The following is a 17724-nucleotide window of genomic DNA, read 5'->3' on the forward strand; positions in this document are numbered from 1 at the left end:
CGTTTTTTATTTATTTTACATTAGAAAGTACAGAAAAAAGGGCTAAWATTKCTGTTTATCTAAGAAGTTTTTRCAGGGGGAAATGTAAGAAAATCTTRATAAAGAATTAAGCATTTAAATACTTTTCCATTTARTATTATTTCTGAATATTTCTGAAATATTATTTCACAATAAGTGAAGCATGTAGTTGTAGCAAGAGTACAGAGTACCTCTGGATTAATCAAGCTCCTGCAGACAGTATCTTAGCCCTACAAGATGCTATAATGTCGAGAATTCCCACAGGACCTAAAGTTCTGGTAGGGAGGTTTGTTGTTTCCCTCAAGCTCAGGCTATTTATCTAGCCTGGCTTCTCTCCAAGAGCTCCTCATGTTTATCTCTCATCCTCTGGCCACTTCACACTCTTCCTGACCTTATCAGTGKCACAACTCTGTGAGTAATCAAAGGRAAAGCACATACTTGTGTATCTTTTCCCAAACTGATTCAAAAAACAGACATCACAGCCATGAGAATAAAGGAAYGGACAACACTCTGTTTAGGCAAAAGCAGCTTCACAACCATGATGAATTTGKGAGTGGATGGATGCATACTGGTTTTCCCATTTATGTGGAACATGGGACAAGAGAAGAGGAGTAAGCCATGACAAACAAAGCCTGCATTTGTGAAGTTCTGAAAACTGAACCAAAGTTTTGCCCAAGCAATTAGGTCAGAGCCTGAAATCGCCTGAGCTTTTTCTTTTTCCGCTGTCATTATAAACTCCAACACCAAAAAATTAATAACAATGGCAATCAAGTGAATTCAAATAAGATATACTCATAGATTTGCATCCATGTTCTAAGTAAGTCTGTCAGAAACAAAACAGGCATACTAGCTGAGTACTCAGCAGAAATTTGCATTTTAAAAAGAAAATWAACACTTTGATCTTTCATAAGCTTATAGAGGAGTCGTAGCAGCTATAAACACTTTCAACTGGCCTTTCTGAATGTCCTTGATCCTAGTAAGATTGCCACTGTTTATGTCTTATGCTGAGAGAGATAAACAAATTAATAAAATACAAATTAATTCAAAGAACTTACTCTTTTCACTTTCTGACTTGGCATTTGCTTTTGGGTACACACGATTTCCAATTCCAAGCAATTTAGCAGGCCGCAAATACCCAAGAGATTCATAATTGCTTGGTTTGAAAGGCTCTCTCCCCGCTGCGACTACAGCTCCAGAGCACAATACCAGGGCCTGAAGATTAGGAACCTGGAAAAAAAAAAAAAAAGCAACATTAAATTTTCTGCCTTAGCAACCACCAAAAAATAATGTAAGAGATTTATCCCTTTCAAGCTTTAATATCTTCACTTCTTAGTCTCTACATTCATTTGCAGTAGACTATTAAATATGTATCACAGCACGGAATTAATTTTTCAATTCCTATAAGGCAATTCCTATTTCTGTGAGGATATATCTTGTTATATAAATATATTGGATAATTACTTCAAAAAGCAACTTGGATTCAGATCAAAACTTTCTTACAATTTAAGTGTTTGCATATGTAATTTTGTTTCATTGTTGCACAGTGACTGTTCATAGTCATGAAATATGAATATTCATTCAGAGGTGGGTATACACATGAAGACACACTTGGAGGAAAAATTCAGAATATACCACAAGCAGYTGACTCATACTTCCATAAAGAAATAGGACACAATCACAGAGAATTGCACTTTGGAAAAGGCCTCTGGAGGTCATGTAGTCCAAMCTTCTACTCCAAGCAGATCTGACTGGATCAAGGTGCTCGTATTCTTGTCTGACAGTTTTGAATGAATGTTCCGAAATATATTGCAAGATAATGCTTACAAACTGCACTTCACTAACTTGTAGGTAATCTGGGTGGTTTCCCATCCTAATACACAATCTCAACTGGAGGGCTAACACAATTTCAGGTGGAGGGCTAACAGGAGATTTCCCTTGGAATCTTGTAGTTATTCATGGAATTATCTTACTAGATACCCGCTAAGTGTAACCATAAATTTTTCTGTGGTTAAACAACAGACCGAAAAAACACTGAGATAAAATTATAAAAACAACATGCAAGATTCAAATCTGGATTATTAGTGCTGCACCATCTGAGTTTAGAGGTGCAGAACCTGGGCCATGGTTTGAAAACTGTAATATGTAATCAGCTCTCAGTAGTCTGAGTCATTAAGGGCAAACCATTCTGTGCAATGATAAAAAATTATGTGCAGTCATTACGTGCTCCTTATCATGTTTTAAAATGTTAAAAATCCCAGATAAACAACATTAAGACTGAAAGAAGTTTTTGTGTAAATGGGTAAAAGTATAGAATTGGGAGCATGCCTGGAAGAGACTTAAGTAAGAAAAATAAAAGTGTTTCCTCACTTAAACCGAGAGCTAGAGACTCTCAGTTCCCAATATTCTAGTATATTTCCTCTAAGCTAGTAGCCCTTCTGAAGGGGCAAAAAGCATAGAAAGTAAACAGATGAAATTTATCACATCAGATCTTACAACAAGACCATGTTTCAAGCTCATAATGGATACAAYTTTGGTTTAAGTTAAAATAATCTACATTAAAAATCTGTTAATACTCATTATTCTCACCTTTCTGCCATCGGTGGTGTAGAGTTTCGCAACTGGGTATTGCATTAACTCACTCATATAATCCAGAAAGGCCTCAAATGTTYGTGTATTTTTCTTTCCCAAAACTATGGTGCGCCTAAGTCTTACATCCCCRTTTTTGAAAACAAGCATCTTTTTGGGAGTTGTTATCCTGCTTTCTCGATGGCCAAACCCATCTCCATTCTGCCTTGCTAATTGCACAGCTCGACGACGAGCGCTGACAGGCCTGCTGATCTGCCAGGGCAGTGGCTTTTTGCTGGCCTGCTCCAGGTTGATGGGCTTCATTTTYCTCTGATGGGAGCAAATGTAGGATTTTCCATCTTCGAGATCCTCCAAATTGGTGATGCTGTGTCTCCCTCTGGGTGTACTAATATTCCTTACTCCAAAAGGCAAAGGGACGCGTTTGGATAAACTATCCAGCAAGGCGTCAAATGTTTTGTAAGACTTGTTATTAACTACCATTTTGATCCCATTAAACTGGGGATCTCCGCTTTTATAGAAACAAATCCTTTTTGCCACAACCGGTTCTGTAACATTGAAATGGCGCATGGACAAACTCTGTTCACTCTCAGAGGAGTTTGGATGATTCACAGAATAACTGCTTGAAGGTGTTTCASTCATTTTGACAGCAATCTGGAAGAAAGAGGAGATGGATGTAGAACTTTTCCCATGACCAGTAAAAATACGATCTTCATTTTGAAAGGTGCAGAAAGGATTTATAAGAAACCAACACCAGTGTGATGTGACAAAAATCATTGGATTTAAATGGATTCAAGCTGTTATCACTAAATTCCACAAAGACTCCAATACTGTCACATTAAGTTCGCATACCTCTGTTTGCAAATATTCCCAAAACTCTCMAATGTAATTTCAAATCTCTTATCATTTTGGTACAAGAGATCTTTTTCATAGAAAGAGGTGGTCTGTCAGTCCATCCTTTCTTGAGGATGAAGCTAATGACATTTCACATATAAGATTTTGGAAAAGTCCTTATTAGGAGGGAGCAATTTGTGCTTTGGTATGAGCTTTTTTCAGTCCTAAATARCTAAACTGAAAGAGTGCAATTCATTCTGATTTTACGTCCTAGTTTCACACCAAGACAAAACCATTGGAGTCAGAGAAAAGTCTCCTGATTTACTGCATTGTAAACTATACCACAGTAAGGCCTAACACACCTGTCAGTGTGTCATAAATTGACATTTGCTTTTCTAAGTTTTTTATCTCACAATACAGATCTACCACTCACATTTACACTGAGAAAAAAAACTACCGACAAAGTAAGGCATTTGTAGTAAAACAAGAGTCTTTAGGTCCCCTAAAAAGACACAAAAATTTCAGGTATTCTTCAGAAGAAGTAGCCTTGAAATGAAAACTTTTAAATACTGGCATTCTAAAAAACAAATTCTTTCTGACAACCATATTGATAGTATTCATGCTTGTAAACAGAGTATCCCTACTACAGTCTTTCCATTTTAATCCAGTCTAAACATAGATACTCTAATGTCAACCCTGAAGTGACTAAAATAACTTTATCTTAATGATTGGCTTCCTTTGACTGGAACATAGGGTAAAAACTGTCAACTAATCATCCTAAAGGAAACAGTTTTAGGGCAGTTTTACTGAAAACTGTGTAGCAGTTTCAGGGAACATTTGTCATCAAAATAATAGAAATTAAATTCTTTGATTATGTCCCCTTGACATGGCAGCCACATTGAGTAATGGAACAATCTCTGACTACTATATGTTGTTCTTAATGAAGCTATGGAAAAGAGTATTGTGATTATTTTTATACTACATCTATAAATGTTGAAACTGATAAGAAAATGTTATGTTTCAAGATAGTGAACGTTCAAATAAAGTCAGATTTGATAAGATTTTATCTTACTATGTTCTTACAGCTTTTCCAATAATGCGCTGCTTCAGCTCAGGTATTTTGCCTTCACTAGGAATTAACTATTTTGAACACTGGTCAGAACACAGGAAGAAATGTCTCCTTCTAAGACATAATTTATGCTGTAAAAAATATTCATCTAAATGTTAAAACTAAAAACTAGCCAAATGAGTCTGCACTAGAATGATGTACTCCAAGTCTGATTTAGATAATCACAATTCCATTTAAACTTAATAATTTTTTTTTAAAATCTAGAAAATTAAAAAGAAAAAAAGAATCATTAAGGAGTATGTAAGTAGAAATTTTCAAGGCTGGCTGCAGCAACTTATACAACCAGTCCATGATAGCTAATGAAATGGCTTACTTTGTGTAGGAGGTAGGAGCTCTACTTCAACTGAAACCACTAAGAGCTATAGTTGTTCATCTGTTTTGATACAACTTACATTAGCTGAGTAAATTTTCACTGTACTTATATACTGAGAGGYTGACAGGTGAGTTAAGACTAGGGACACAATTTGAACTGGACATTTTATATTTCATGCATCATTCTGCTTGGCTGGATATTCCTGGAGGAAATCTATGAGGACATTTTTGTTGCTAGCTTTAACACAACTTTTCTACTCTCTTTGCAGAGCAAATGTTCTAGTCTAATGAAAACAGCAATGACAGAAAATAAGTTCTTGAATCAACTGAACGTTGAGTTACTCCATTTTAACTGGCCAAGACTGGAGTTTGAGAGTCCAGTCCAGGATTTTWGTGGGAAAARKRAWAYTGYCCACAATGGCCAGAGACAGAAATGAACAGACACAGTTCCTCAGCTACTCTCTGCTGTACTTCTAACACTGTGAAAAAGGGGTGGAATTTCATCTAACTGTATGATTTGATTATTCACTCTTACAAGAGATAAAACAGGTGGATTTTCTCATGAGACCACTGACATTAATCACTTTGGAATTAGCCTCTCAGAAGCTGTTCTAGATATTTGTGCTTGTGTAAAACATTCAGTTATATAAGCATCAATATTCGGAAGAGAAATACAATATATTTTATATAAAGATAATTATTAGACTTAGTCTTGACTCTGTGGAAGTACTGAAATCCATGATAAAGAGAGTATATACATATCAAGAAAGAAAATAGACTATTTTCAGTGTAAACACGAAATAATTTGAATTTACAAAACTAAAAAAAAATAGTTTTCCTTAGCAAAATGGATAACGACTGTTACTTGGCACACCATGTTTCTAGCATTAAYTTTTATAGCAAAAATTGCTCATGCATATTTCAGATACTCCATAATTATATTTTACARATAGAAAACATTTCAACAATGAGCAATCAACTTCTTGTAGAAGTTACTTTCTCGTACTACAGGCCACCACATTGTAATAGCTTAATTTCATCATAAACATGCTATAAATTTTCACATTTAAATGATAATATTCTACAATTCAGAAATAGCTGATATGACATGAAACAGGATGTCTATTAAAACATTTTGTTAACTAAAATGTTGTGAAATTTATTCTCCAAGAAAATCAAACAGAAATCAGAACTTAATCCTTTTCCCTGAATTCTCACAAACAAAACCACTCACGCAAAGTTTACGCACAAAGCTAAATTCTATGAAGACATTAAGTGGAACACTTTGTTCTAATTACAGAAGAATACCTTCAATACCATAGAGCTGGTAAGCATTGCATATAATTTTATCATACTCACCCWCAGTCCTGTGTAAATAAAAGAGAGTATTGCTTGCTTTCAGAGAATTATAAATTGTACATGTGGTTGCCTATGTCGTATGAAACAATGTCCTTAGTCTTATTCCAAGTATGCTCAGCCAGAAAAAACATCATAATCCCTTTACTTAATCTCAGCTAATGTGAATCACCAGGCTCACCACAGGCAGCCACTGTTCAGAGCAGAATGTCTAACATCTCATCCAGCAAGTCCTCTTATATGATGYTAAAATATTATTTACCTTTTAAATATTTCATTTRTATAATTTTCTATTTACTTAGATTGCTCAAGAAACTCAGATAACTACATAAAACAAAAATGTGGATGGGTACCATAGGTTATCTAATCTACCTTCTTGTCAGAGTAGGTTTCTGATCCAGACTAAATTATTTAGTGATAAGATTTTTTTAATATGCTAAAATGGAGCTTCTACCACTCACCTTCTGAGACTATTTATTAACTATCTCTAATTATTAGCTACCCCTAATTCTTGCTTTTGTTCATTCRTTGCCTCAAGTTGATCCTCTTTGTGCTCTCCTGTATTGCTTTGACTCTCTTATATTTTTCTCCAGTCACGTAAAACAATTAAAATTGTTCCACAGTTTCTTTAACAAGAGTTAGTAAAATGTGACAGTCTGAAGTTTTGTCATTCACAGAGGCATTCTTTATTTCTACATGTTGGAAAAAGGACAGTGATTATTAATGTGTGTGAGTACAGTTCAGGAAGAGACAGGAGGATTATGTTTAGCTGTATCTTAGTTATATCATGGAAAGTGGGATTTTTTTTTCCTTTTTCCAATGGAAATACTATGTTCCCGGGTGGTAACTGTTCCATCTAATTGCCACCAGATGTATAATCTGATTTGGAGCTTCTTTGCTTAATCAGGATTACATCAAGCTCTCAAAACTAGCTGTGTAGAACAGTAACAAAAACACTGCTCAGTAGTCACTACAACACACTATAATGAGTTTATAACTAGTCTCCTTAGTAGAGAACTCAACATTTATAGAAGTTGTAAAACATCACTTCTTTCCACTTTCATGAGATGCATAGGAATAAATAAAAATTAAATTATAATCTTCCACAGATATTTTGCTATAAACATTACTTTTAAAAATAATATATTAATATAATTGTTAAGGTCCTTAATCTAATGTACTTGTATTCTAGTCAGTATTCTCTTGTTTACACATGTGCAGAAGATGAACAAGTGCAAATTCTATTCTGATGTCTTAAAACTAAACTGCTTATAACAGGAATTTATATTGGGCTGGAATTCTTCACAGTAGGATTTAAAATATCATTGCTGCCCTCATTAACTTGCCAGTGCATGCAAAGACACTTCCAATAAACAGCTCATCCATCAGTAGCTTTTGTGCATCACGAGAACTGGGGACTCAAGAGATCATACTTTTGGGACCTGGGGATGATGACAACCAAGTGTCAGTGTTTGACAGTAAATGCCTCTTTTCTCTAAGACTTCAAAAGGCTTGCAAAGCTTCTGTCCAGACATATGTGCTTAAAGGCCCACTGCATTCACTTTTGTACAACAACACTTCATATATTCTGAAAATACAGAAGAATTCGTCAAATTTATAGTAAAAATAGCATCAATAAAATTATGCTTTATTCAGGCTTGAAGTTCATAACCCACAAAAAACTATCACTGTCTTAAAGCAATCAACACTGACACAGAATCAGCTTTCATTCATTTATGTGGGCAGGTTGGCAGGAATTATGGAATTATTAAAATTATGCAATAAGAATTCAGCCTTAATGTCTGGAAAACAGTTGTTCTTTACATATAAGCCTTTCACAAAGAAAAATTGGGCAATGTAAAATTAGTTCAGAAAATTTAAACAAGCAAAATCAGGCCAACGTGAGAAAATATATCAGTGATTAAAATWGTAATGGCAAGCAGGTTTACAATTTTTCTGAGTTGTTGTCATTCTCACTTTTAAATTACAAGCCTGCTTATCTCCAAAACTTCTTCAGTTCTAGGTTCTGACACTAAATATTGCACTTAACCTGTACCCAGTATCTCTCATTGTCCTATTTTTTAAGGGTTATTGACTGGGCAATAACTGAAATTATGACCATATATCACTGTGAAGCTGTCACTGACTTCAATTCTTGTCTCTCACTGAAAAGAAGAAAAAAGAGGAAAGGTCAGATTTGGCTCTTTGTGAGAACAGTGCCAGATAAGTACAATGGATCTACTCCAACAACTACAGGCATCAGTGGAAGATTTCCTTTTGGTTCCAAAGGCTGTCCTCTAGGATGGCAGCAGCACAGACATGGCCAGTTGAAGGTCCAGTGCCTGCATTTAGCCTGCAACACCATTCTATGAGGCAAAAGGCTTAAGTCCAGCACCCTAAGAAAACATTTGTCCTGCTGGGTTTAGCCCAATCAGGGCTGAACCAGAATGCAAGTGRAAGTTTTCAAAGTCAAAAGTTTTTAACTGATTCCAAAATTCTTTGCATGAGACCAGCAAAATACAACATAAAAATAATTGCTGCAAAATATTTTTATCACTACTCTTTCTGATTTTGACCAATTACTCCTCCTTTTCTAAGGACTTTGTTTTAGTAACTGAACTGAATAAATTTTACAAGCACTTAAATATAACTTAACACTTTCCAGCTTCTTCTACAAGTCCTCAGTGTTTCTCAAAACCATTATCACATCAAGGAAACTGATGCTTAAGAAAGAAAAAGTGTGTTAGCAATTACATGATTGCTGATACATTCTTTTTTCCTTAGCAGATAACCAGCATCCCAGGTTGAGAAACACAAGCAGCCTTTTCTGCAGCATTATCCTGAGTTGGAGCAGGGTCAGAGCCCTGTGTGCAATCGATGCAAACTTCCCTGCCCGGCAACCCTACAGCCCTTAAATGACACCCTTTGTTTAAGTCAAAGCCATATGCAGCAGCAGCAGTTGACACTTGAGTATTTTTATCATTCAAGAGTGAGTCACTTCTTCAGAAAGGGCAGTTGCTACACCAGTTAAACTATTACTGTTGAACTCATGCCCCAAGAAAATGCTGATAAAGTGCCTTATATTTCCAAGTCCCTGCAGCCTCTTATGCTTCTGGGATTTTTTTTTAATTGGACTGCTCAGTAAGGTATGGAACTAGGAAGCTGCTATCAAGCTAAAAAGGAAATTATCACATTAGAAGCAGAGGCCTGGGTCAAGTTCCCTTCAGTGTGCCCAGCCTGTTTACATCCTTTCCAGCCAAGCCTTCCAAAAAATGTGGCACTATTAATATGTTACTACTGATAAGATTTTGAACCATCGCATTACAACAGCATTTTACTGTTTGATATACATGAACTTCTTATCAAGTTAATCCTCACAGACTTTAATTCATTAAATTCTCCAACAGAGATTTGATAACCAACAGCTGAGGATGCAGAATGAGGAAAAAAAAGTATGCCTCTGGGGAGGAAAACATAACAAAACCAAACCAGAGCTCTGCTTTTAAGAGAACTCTGCCTGGATGGTTAACTGAACTGAAAAACTCCTGTTTGACTTGTTCTGGTTTTTGGCCACCACTACATTTAATTTAAATCTGAATACCCGTTTGTGTTCAGTGGACAGATTCCTCTGGGAAATGTCTGGCCTTGCAACAGTAGAAAATAACCCATCATCTTTAAGTGAGTTAGAATTTAATTCTGGAGTGTACAGCCCATCTCAGATTCAAATGCACAGCCATTTTCAAGTTAGTTTTTCACATTTTCTTGCCCCAGATGTATTTAACTATCAACACTTACCTTCTGCTCTGTAGTACATACTGATGGGAAGCATCAGCTATGTTCTCATTTTTTTCTGAGTGTGAACATCTGAAAAAAGAGACTTGCTAGACTGCATTTTTATTTGTTTGCCTTACATTTACACAAGWCAATGCAGTGATGTGTGAATGCTTACTGAGCATCTCAAATTCTTTAAACTGGAAAAATGTGACCAGAAATTTTTCCCTGTCCCTAGTTTTCTTCTACAACATTTCAACAATTTCTTTGCCTCCTTGAATATTTGCTTTCACTGTGTATCAACTTTAACACACCATGATTTGTAAAAATGTCATGTTACTACTAACTGCAGATCTAATCAGTGCCATCAGCTTATTAAATATTGATTTCTTAGTGTATTGGTTATAAAATCTTAATGTTTGGCTGAAAATTTCACTCATTAAGGCAGCTAGGCTTGTCACATCCTCTCTTCCTCTATGACTTTTTACCTTCTGTGTAYTCCTTAACAATCTGTTAATTTATAACTAATATTCTTTGCATCTCCCAAAGAGCATGGCCAAAGAAAAAGATTAAACAGGCAGGACATGAACTCCTTGGTCAAGTTGTTATCAGCCTACTTTAGCCTGTGCCTCAGTTTGTCTATCTGAAATTCCATGCRATGKCCTTGCCAACTTTCCTTTTCTGTGGAGACATTATGAGGCATAAACTAAAGAAGCCTTCAGCAGCATAARYGACTGTGAGGAACAGACCTTTTGGKTCCTTCTGGAGGACACCATAAAATCTTTTGCTGGGATCTGGTCTTATTTCCTTGATGGCATTTAGAGGTTGTTTTTAGACTGAGTGAGTTCATACATTGAGGCCAAAAGGGGGAAAAGACAAGGTTTAAACATTRTACAGTTTTGCCTCCCACAAAACTAAAAAGTTTTAAAGTAAAAAATTACATCTCCAAACACTTGCTCTGATCTRCTGCCTACTCCTGCAGGTGCCCAGGCTCCTGAGGCTCCCAAATTGCTAAAAACACAGCTTTGCTGCTGGGCACGTGTACAACACTAAGCTGCTTAATGTCTTATCTTTGGTGCATTGCACAGCTCGTCACTGCTTTGCCAGTCTTGCCTGAAGAAACCTGACCATCCCCTCTCACAGCCCAGGCARTCAGCTGCTGCTGTCCTCCATTCCTCTGCCTAGCAAAGAGCTCTCTTACCACTCCAGAAACCCAGTCCAGTGCCTGATTTAGAGCAAGGATTTAAGTCTGTGTATCWAAGCCTTCAAGTCAGTGAACCAACTCGATGTTCCTCGTCCTGTCTAGGTTGTGCAGACTAGGTTTTCTTTTCTCTAAGAAAAGACTTATCAGTGCACAGCAACTAATTCCACTACAGACTCTGCTACARACACCCAGTGGCAAGACACACCTAATTGTAAACCTGGTTTARATACCCACTTCTTTGACAGACATAAAAATAGTGTCAAATATAGACCCCAATCTAAAGGCTCTGTACCGGCCCAGGATTCAGAAGCCAAAATATCTACCTCAAATCTGATTTGATGAAACAACCCAACCACATCCAGCACCCTATTGCTGTGCCTGAATCCCCAGTACAAGTCCAGCTCAGTTGTGTTAACTGTAGGTACAAGCAAGACCTGAGAAAATACAGGTACTACTGACTTTTATTTTATTTGGCTGTCATACTTGCAGCACTAGATGTGAAAAATGGAAYTAAATGCATGTTCCTAGCATCAACCCAGGATTCCCATGCTGGGATTTAAAGGCGGTCAGTCACCACTTCTGTTACTGTAGCTCTCCAGGATACTTGGTTTTGCCCTTTCTGCATTTATCCTCAATTATATGAACATTATAAGTATTTCTGCATATGCATGTTCATGTCTAACTAGACATGTAGATACACAAACACACATCTAGACACACAGAAAAGCTCTACTCAAATACCTTCAGTTATTTTTATATCTTTTAAATTAAATTGTCATTTTCTAGTGTCTTCCTTGCATATTCCCACAACTGTTGTTTCATTTTATTTTGGTTTGGAAGTACCTTCTTTCAAACTTCCTCATATACTTAACTGGTGTTTAACCAAAGGATCTTATACATATATAGAATTTTGAGCCAATTAGATCCATGATCTATTTTTTTAAAATTAAGACTTCCAGCCTGTATTTCTGTGTTGTAACTTTGTCATAGCACCTGCTTCTAATCTCAAATAGTACTAAAAAGTGACATTAGTTTGATAAAGATTTTTTAACATATGCTCAATAAAAAATAGAAAGATAAAGTCTATCTCTTTAAAAAATAATCTAATCGTATTGGCTGTTATAAMCACCAAATTTCCATATATCACTCTTTTCCCTTGCCTAAATGAAGCCCCATATGTTTTCAACAAAATTTTTCTGCACACAGTAAGACTGACTAAAAATTATGCACAAACAAAGCTTACTACTTCATTTTAATTAAATGTTCGGTAGCAAGATTATGTATTTTTTCATTTAATAAAATACTTTTGTATTGAAGCTATTAATTTTTAATCAAGTTATAATTAAATTACCAAAAGTCATAAAAATATTTGCTAGGAGGAAGTCTGTGAGAGGAATACACGACCACAGACAGAATTGTAAAATGTATAGCTGCTGTTTTCACAAAGTTCTTTCAGTAAAATATTAGAAAGAATACTTCAAGGTTTCATTATGTAAGGCACTGAAATTAGACCAGATAAAATATAAAAATATAGGGGTTTTTTAGGAAAAGAAAAGCATACATTAGCTAAAGGATACAAGCTAAAGGATAAGTGATGATTTTTTTTTTTAATGTCTCCTAAGCAAATTTAGTCAAATAATTTACTTTGTGCTTCTTCTCAGTGGTGCCAACCAATAGAACAAGAGGCAATGGGCAGAAATTGATGCACAGGAAGTCCCACCTGATGATAAAGAAGAACTTCTCTACTGTGCAGGTGACCAAGCACTGGAACAGATTGTCCTGAGAGGTTGTGGAGTCTCCCTCACTAGGGAAGTTCAACAACTGCCTGGACACAATCCTGTGCCATCCACTCTAGGAGCAGAGAGATTGGACCAGATGACCAAATGAGGCCCCTTTCAGCATCACCCACTCTGTGCTTCTGTGAATGAGACTGCAGCTGCAAAGGAGGTACATTCAGATGCTCTGCTCCACTTCAGGATACAGCTTCTATATTGCATTGTGCCATTCTGTGAAATGCATTCAYGCTCCTATCTTCACTCTACTGAATGTTGACCAGCATATATTTTCAAATTACTTTCTAAATTAAAAAGTTACCAATTGTAATTCTTTAATTTTTGTTATTGTCACTTAACTTTTTGACAATTTCAAATACTAATTAAGGAAAAAACCTCTGATTTTCAGACCATACCGAAGGAATATAGTAATCTTATATATATATAATACTATCTAAAGGGATGCTTAATTGGAGAAACATATTCACATTAATTTTTGAAGTATTTTGGCAATGATGACATACCATAGTGAAAAAGAAGGCATGCTTTATAGTAAGATCCTGGCCCTGCTTCCATAAGATTCTAAAAGCACATTTATGCAGTTATACTTTTCTTCAGAAGAGCAGCAGCTGACACTCTCTTTTTGCAGGCACAATCATCACTGTCTTCAAAGAATCACAAGAGAGCACAAGACCTTAGGGAATGAAAAAATAAAAAACCCTCCAGAAATACAAAACCCCCTCCAGAGCCATCTCTGCTTGGATTCACAATTCTCGTGGCTTTCACTTGGAATGTGCTAAGAAAAAAAAGAAAGTAACTTGCGAAAAGTTACTTGAATGTTACTGAAATAAACCAGTATTTGCAAAATCACCTCTGATAAGGTCACCAGTCAAGGTCKACCCTTGGCAATCTCTGCAGTGCCGTGACAGAACAATGGACCCTCCACTCGGAGCAAGCGGGCAGGCGCAGGCTCTGCGGCTCTATCTCGGCAGATAAGCAGCCTCTGTGACTTCAAATAAATCACAGCAAGCTGAAAGAGCCACGTTGGATAGTTCTCTTCTCGTGTTTTTCTTAGTAGACTGCCACAGGGAAATGCTCAGATGCTGAAGGATGTCTGTTTACTTAGAAGAGACCGATCTAAAAAGAAGTGACATRCCATAATCTGGTCACGCGAACTGTCTCTAAGCAATTAGACTGTCTTACAGGTTGAATGTTATTTTAGGCTTAATTTCACTTTTGGAAATAAGACTTGCTGCCTGAAAAACACAGTACATGTTACRCCACATCGTCCATGCACTTATGATGAAATCAGAGGCTGTTACAGTCATTGCATCATTTTCGTAAGAGGAATAACCTCGAGCTGAACTGAGGTCTCCTTTGCCTTTTTGAACAAGGGAGGAAAAAAAAAATGTGCTGGGCTTTGTTCAGAGTGTTTTCAGGATACTTGTCCTTAACTTTTACCTCTTTYAGAAACTGAAGGCAATGGAGGTGAGAAGTTATTTTTATATGAATCCACTACAGGGCTAAAGACCAAATTTTCATCTAGATACTTCTTTCTTTTTTTTACCACTGATATCCTTTAAGTTAGAGATTTTCYTAGGATTTTCTCAGACTAAAAATATAAATTGAGAGATAATTCCTAACATACATGAAGCTGTTTATACTGCAATAAATAACACCAAACTTATTTGCAACTGAAAAAATATGTTCCCCATCAAGAGGTAAGAGGTGACCTAAAATAGCTGCAGAAGCAAGAAGGTAAGATRAGAGAGTACCAACTATTAGCAACATGTCTGTACACTAGAAAAGGAGCTAATTCAAAATAGGCTCATTTTTGTTTGTGAGAACCATTTCCACCAAAACTAATGTGCTAAATAAGAACCGTACCCAAGTCCTGTCCACACATGCACATATCCTCAATCCTTTAATTCTCATTATTTTGTTWGAATTTTACCAGGTTTTGCCCTTCGCCAATGCAGTTGTGCATTTTCTTAATTTTAAATGCATCAGAGCTTTGTTGAACTGATTCATTTTTGATATATCTTTTATCTATCACCAACAATTCAGTTTCATTCTATATTGTATGCGCTCCCTATCACATTACACACACTACACAAATATGCAGTACACATCATGTTTCTGTGATCAGTTTAGGTGGGAACAGAAGAGTAAATCCCAGAGTTGGAGAAGCATATCATGGAAGGGATAATAAATGACTCATCATCGATCTGCTCTCAAAAGGCATATTTAATACCTGGTAATAACAATTCTTTTAAAAGGACCAAATTGTTTATATATGTGTACTCAGGATAGATAGATAGATAGATAGATAGATAGATAGATAGATAGATAGATAGATAGATAGATAGATAGATAGATAGATAGATAGATAGATAGACAGACTGTTATTAGATAATGGAAGTGCTTTTTTAGTCTGTCAAGTTCAAAGCTTTGTTACTTCCACAATTGTCTTAGACCATGTTACCTTTTCTGTCATTTGCAAAGATATATCCCCAGATTTATTTTTAAAAGCACTCTTGTCAGGGTTGCAGACAGACAAGCTTGTGCATTTGTTGTCCACATCAAGGTTTTGATAGCAGGGGGATAAAGGGAGAATGGGAGGAGGCTGAGGCTGCCCTGTGCTGGACAGAGCTGATCCCTGTCGCCTCCAACAGACCTAACTCAGGACACAGCTGAACCCATCATGYTCACACATCTGTGGTAACACATTTAAGAAAAGGAAAACATGCTGGGCAGGCAAGGGAGGAAGAAAAAAAGGGAGTGAGAAACAGCAGCATAAGCACCAATGCAAGGGAAGAAAGAGGGAAAGCACTATAGATGCTGGAGAAGAAAGTCCCCTCCAGCCCCTTGARCAGCCCACACTGAGCAGAGATCTGAATGTGGTCTGGGAAGACCTCATGCCAGAGAGTTTTTTCCCTGTRGGACTGCAGCTGATGGAAGGACACACACTACAGCAGAGGAGAGATATCAGGGAGGAGAGACTGAGAGRATCTGCTATGGACTCACTGTGCCCCTCACCATCCCTCACTACACTGCTTGCAGGGTTGGTGGCAGGACCTGAGAGAAGTGAAGTTGAGCCTAGAAAAAGAAGAGAAGAGATGCTGTTTTATTGCTTGTCTTTGTTTCTCACTGCCTGAACCTATTTTTGCTGGCAATACATTAAATTTATTTTTCCCAAGTTAGGGCTATTTTACCCACAACAGTAATTGATATGCAGTTTCTCTGACTTTATCTCAACCCACCAGTTTTCTCCTATTTTCTTCCTATTTTTCTTTTTTCATCCTATTTTCTTCCCCTGCCCCCTGAGGAGGAGTGGGTGAGCAGCTTGGTGGGTGTTTGGCTCTTAGCAGTGGCTAACCCACTGCMTCTCCCCAGGAGAAACACAGATCCCTGAATTCAGAAACTGCATCTCCTCGCTTGTGCAGCTCATCTAGATGAAAATCAAGGTGTTTCGTGAGAATTACTGCCTCATAAATATTCCTTTTCTAAACACAATGCCTGCTAGCAGCAGATGTAGATAAGAGACAAATGAAGCTGAAAATACATTTYGCTTTAGTTATCTTCAAAGGATTCAAAGCTAAAATCCTCACTTTTATAATAAGGAGTTTTTAGTCATAGCAATATTTCCCTTGGTACTGGTGAATTTCAGACAACCTGCCCACAAACTGACACAAACTTTGTCTTTGGCCAAGCAATGCCATTCAAGTAAAAAAGTTGTACTGTGACCAAGGGTTTTGGACTCAAAGTTGTCTAAATTGAAACGATTCAGAGAAAAATTGCTTCAATGCATTTCACTTCTTAACATGCTCAAAAGAAAAACAAAATTAAGCTCTCAAATACCTTATTCTGTTATTTTCTAAATGAAATTTCTGTTCTTTGGTTGGAAGGCACTTTTTTTTTTTAGAAACTTACCATATGTTTAAAATGGTAAAATAAGATCCCAATCAAAATAACATATCAAATCATTTAAATGAAATATTTCAAACTTATCAGAGCATTTTTGCTTGGCTGGTGCCAATTTTCTTTTTTCCCTCTTTTGAGATTTTAACTCTGGATTCACAGAAAAGGAGAAAAAAAAAAACCCAACTCAAATCTCAAAAATTATATGATAGAAAAAGGCCATGATTAAAATTTAACAGGACAATCAGCATTATGATCACGTCTTAAAAAGTAAATTCTGTTTTTCCTAACATTTAAAACAAGAATTTAAAAACTGCTTAACTGGGAGCCTGCCACATGGCAGCTGACATAAATTGGCCTCACTCTCCTAAATGCCCAGGGATTTGTTACAAATTAAAACAACTGAARATCAAGTGGCTCTTCCTGTGATAGYATAACCATGATGTTCAATTWATGTCTACAAGCAACTCAGTACTATTAATGCTTGAAAAAATAAAACATTACTTTAGGAGTGCATAGGTGTAGCAACAGAGGTGCTCAAAAGAAAGCCAACAAACATTACTCAGTATTAAAAGCACTCCTTCGAAATTATTAGTGCACATTGTTGAAAGGAGGATTCATATCTTTGTGTTGATATGAAACAGTAATGTTTCTTTTATACAAAGTATGTGCCAAATCACTGCTTGAATCTTTTCCTCCTCACATGAGTAATTAGCCAGTATATTTCAATTTTAAAAAGGCAACTTTTTCTGTTTAAAAAAAATTGAGTTTAAGTTCACATGAAGTCACTGTATAGCAAATGTACAACCATCTAAGAATCAAAT

The 17724-nt window shown here is 36.4% G+C and overlaps 1 protein-coding gene across 1 annotated transcript in view; it reads right to left on the minus strand.

Annotated features, from left to right (window-relative positions):
• RP1 (RP1 axonemal microtubule associated) overlaps window positions 1–3243 on the minus strand; it is a 146249-nt gene extending 143006 nt beyond the window's left edge. The window contains exons 1-2 of the mRNA XM_057366650.1: window positions 2605–3243; window positions 1074–1245 (exon numbers count right to left, since the gene is read on the minus strand). Coding sequence (XP_057222633.1) covers window positions 1074–1245; window positions 2605–3243 — 811 coding nt within the window. The remainder of the gene's footprint in view (window positions 1–1073; window positions 1246–2604) is intronic.
• Window positions 3244–17724: the final 14481 nt, after the last annotated feature.

Source organism: Malurus melanocephalus, unplaced genomic scaffold (assembly GCF_030028575.1).
Source record: "Malurus melanocephalus ecotype Western Australia unplaced genomic scaffold, MMel_1.1 scaffold_69, whole genome shotgun sequence".
Taxonomy (NCBI): Eukaryota; Metazoa; Chordata; class Aves; order Passeriformes; family Maluridae; genus Malurus; species Malurus melanocephalus.